This window comes from Wasmannia auropunctata, unplaced genomic scaffold (assembly GCF_000956235.1).
Source record: "Wasmannia auropunctata unplaced genomic scaffold, wasmannia.A_1.0 LD335985.1, whole genome shotgun sequence".
Classification (NCBI taxonomy): Eukaryota; Metazoa; Arthropoda; class Insecta; order Hymenoptera; family Formicidae; genus Wasmannia; species Wasmannia auropunctata.
This window is the reverse complement of record NW_012026905.1, coordinates 236,436-238,976: the sequence shown is the minus strand read 5'-3', so window position 1 is coordinate 238,976 and position 2,541 is coordinate 236,436. Positions and strand designations below refer to the sequence as shown.

General features: G+C 40.9%; 1 protein-coding gene across 1 annotated transcript in view; it reads left to right on the top strand.

Moving 5' to 3' along the window:
• LOC105454528 (integrin beta-PS-like) overlaps positions 1–2,541 on the top strand; it is a 7,489-nt gene that overhangs the window by 4,223 nt on the left and 725 nt on the right. The window contains 4 exon segments of the mRNA XM_011697201.1: positions 6–252; positions 674–985; positions 1,499–1,699; positions 2,245–2,541. Of these exon segments, the coding sequence (XP_011695503.1) occupies positions 6–252; positions 674–985; positions 1,499–1,699; positions 2,245–2,541 (1,057 nt within the window).

The following is a 2,541-nucleotide window of genomic DNA, read 5'->3' as shown; positions in this document are numbered from 1 at the left end:
TCCAGCAACGTCGTGGAGCTGATCCGCGAGCAGTACGACGCGATCTCGAGCTCGGTCGAGATGAAGGACACAGCCAGCAGCGCGATCAAGGTGAAGTACTTCTCGAGCTGCTTGGGCAACGGGCCGGCGGTCGAGACGTCGAAATGCGACGGACTGAAGGTCGGCACGAAGGTGGAGTTCATCGCGGAGATCGAGGTCACCAGCTGTCCGGCCAACAGATCGGAGTGGAAGCAGAAGTTTGACATTTATCCGGTAAGTCGAGTCATTCTGCAAACGTGATCGATCAATTGGAAATATACTAGTTGATTTTTTCAAAATTTTTTATCCTCTATATTTATATATAGGGTGTCCCGAAATTCGTGAATTGAAATATCAGAGCAGGAAAATCTTCGAAAAATTAAATAAAAAGTTATTTGTAAATTTTTAATTTAAGCAGTAGTTTTTGAAATATAAGAGATTAAATTTAGCCAATTATATATTACGATTAAACGGAAACATGTCCGTGAGTGCGTCGATAGTTTAGTGGTCGCGCACTTCACGCAAGTACTAATCTATAATTGGCTAAATTTAAACCCTTATATCTCAAAAACTATATTATATATATATCTTTTATTTTTATATACTTTACTGTAGAATCGTTATATATTAATCGAGCAATTTTTTTTCTTCTCAGGTCGGTATCAACGAGACTCTCACGGTGAACCTGGAGATGCTGTGCGACTGCGAGTGCGAGCGTAAAGGCCACATGTTCGAGGAACATTCGTCGGAATGCAACGGCATGGGCACGCTTAAGTGCGGCGTATGCGAGTGCTACGACGGATATTTCGGCAAGCACTGCGAGTGCAGCTCGATTCAAGAGATAGCCGGCTTCGACAAGCACTTCCAATTGTGCCGTCCCGACAACATCTCTCTTGTGGATTGCTCCGGCCGCGGTACCTGCACCTGTGGCCAATGCGAGTGCAAGGAACGAGAGAATCCGGAGGAGGTATGTATTTCCTAAATTCACTAACAGATCGACGAATTCTTATGTGGCGAACATTTTTCTTCTCTTCAACGTATACCTCTATAATCGCCAGATCGCCAAAATTTATTTATATATTTTTTGTCAATTGATATTTCAAGCAGAAATGCTTAATGGAAGAAATGTAGTGAGAAAATATATAAAAAAGAAGTAAAATTTAGAAACGAAATATAATAGATACGTGTAATTGTTACAATATTTGCGCGGAAAATCGCGACGTCACGAATTTGTATTCTTAAAGAAAATATCGGGACATTTTTCTTCTCTTCAACGTATGCATTTATAATCGCCAGATCGCTAAAATTTATTTACGTATTTCTTGTCAATCGATATTTCAAGCAGAAATGCTTAATGAAAGAAATGTATGGGAAAATATAAAAAAAAGGAGTAAAATTTAGAAACGAAATATAATAGATAAGTGTAATTGTTACAATATTCGCGCGGAAAATGCGACGTCACGAATTTGTATTCTTACAGAAAATATCAGGACCTTTTTGCGAGTGCGACAATTTCTCCTGCGATCGTGACCAGGGTAAGCTGTGTTCTGATCATGGCACTTGCGAGTGCGGCCAGTGCGTCTGTAATTCTGGTTGGACCGGACCGTCCTGCAATTGTAGGTCTTCCAATGATTCTTGCATCGCGCCTGGAACCACGAACGGTGTGCTCTGCTCAGGCCATGTAAGTGTGTGACAGCAAAGAATTACGTTTTTAATCGTTATAATTATAAAATTTTACTAAAGGCTTAATATACGCTAGTCAGCCGACGCAGGATAAACTTGCCTATAAATATAATATAAACATATATAAAAATATACAAGATGGCAATAATATAATATACTATAATTCTCGTTAAAACTTCGAACGTTTAATAAAGCTACGTTTATTTCGCTGAAGATGACCGCGTTCATTTAAGATCGAAACGTTCGGATTTTTAACGAGAATTATTATTGTCATCTTTTATATTTTGGTACATGTTTACATTATATTTAGCAAGTTCATCCTGCGTACTAGCTCTTATCTTCATATTCACTGTTTTTAATCTTCCTTTTCCGACATAATTTTAGTAAAAGTACAGTTAAATATAATTATATTTATACTCTCACGTTATAGCTGTTTAATAATTAATTAAAGAAGAGAGCTGTGCGGTTAAAAGTTTAGAAATGTTACGAAAACTAGAAGAGATTTATCGCAAGACACGTCCTGTCATCGTTTTCTTTGTGAAGGGCGACTGTATTTGCGGTGAGTGCATTTGCCACGAGGAGGGCAGCATTCGATACTCCGGCAGGCACTGCAACAAGTGCCCGACCTGCCCGAGTCGCTGCGAGGAGCTGAAGCCCTGCGTGCAGTGCCAGATGTACGGCACCGGGAACTACAGCGAGCCGGAGGAGTGCGCGAGGAACTGCAAGGAATTCGTGCCCGAGGGCGTGGAGACGGTGATCGTCGACGTTGACAACGACGAGGTGCCGTGCTTCGGCACGGACGAGGACGACTGCAAGTACAACTTCGTCTACTACTACAAC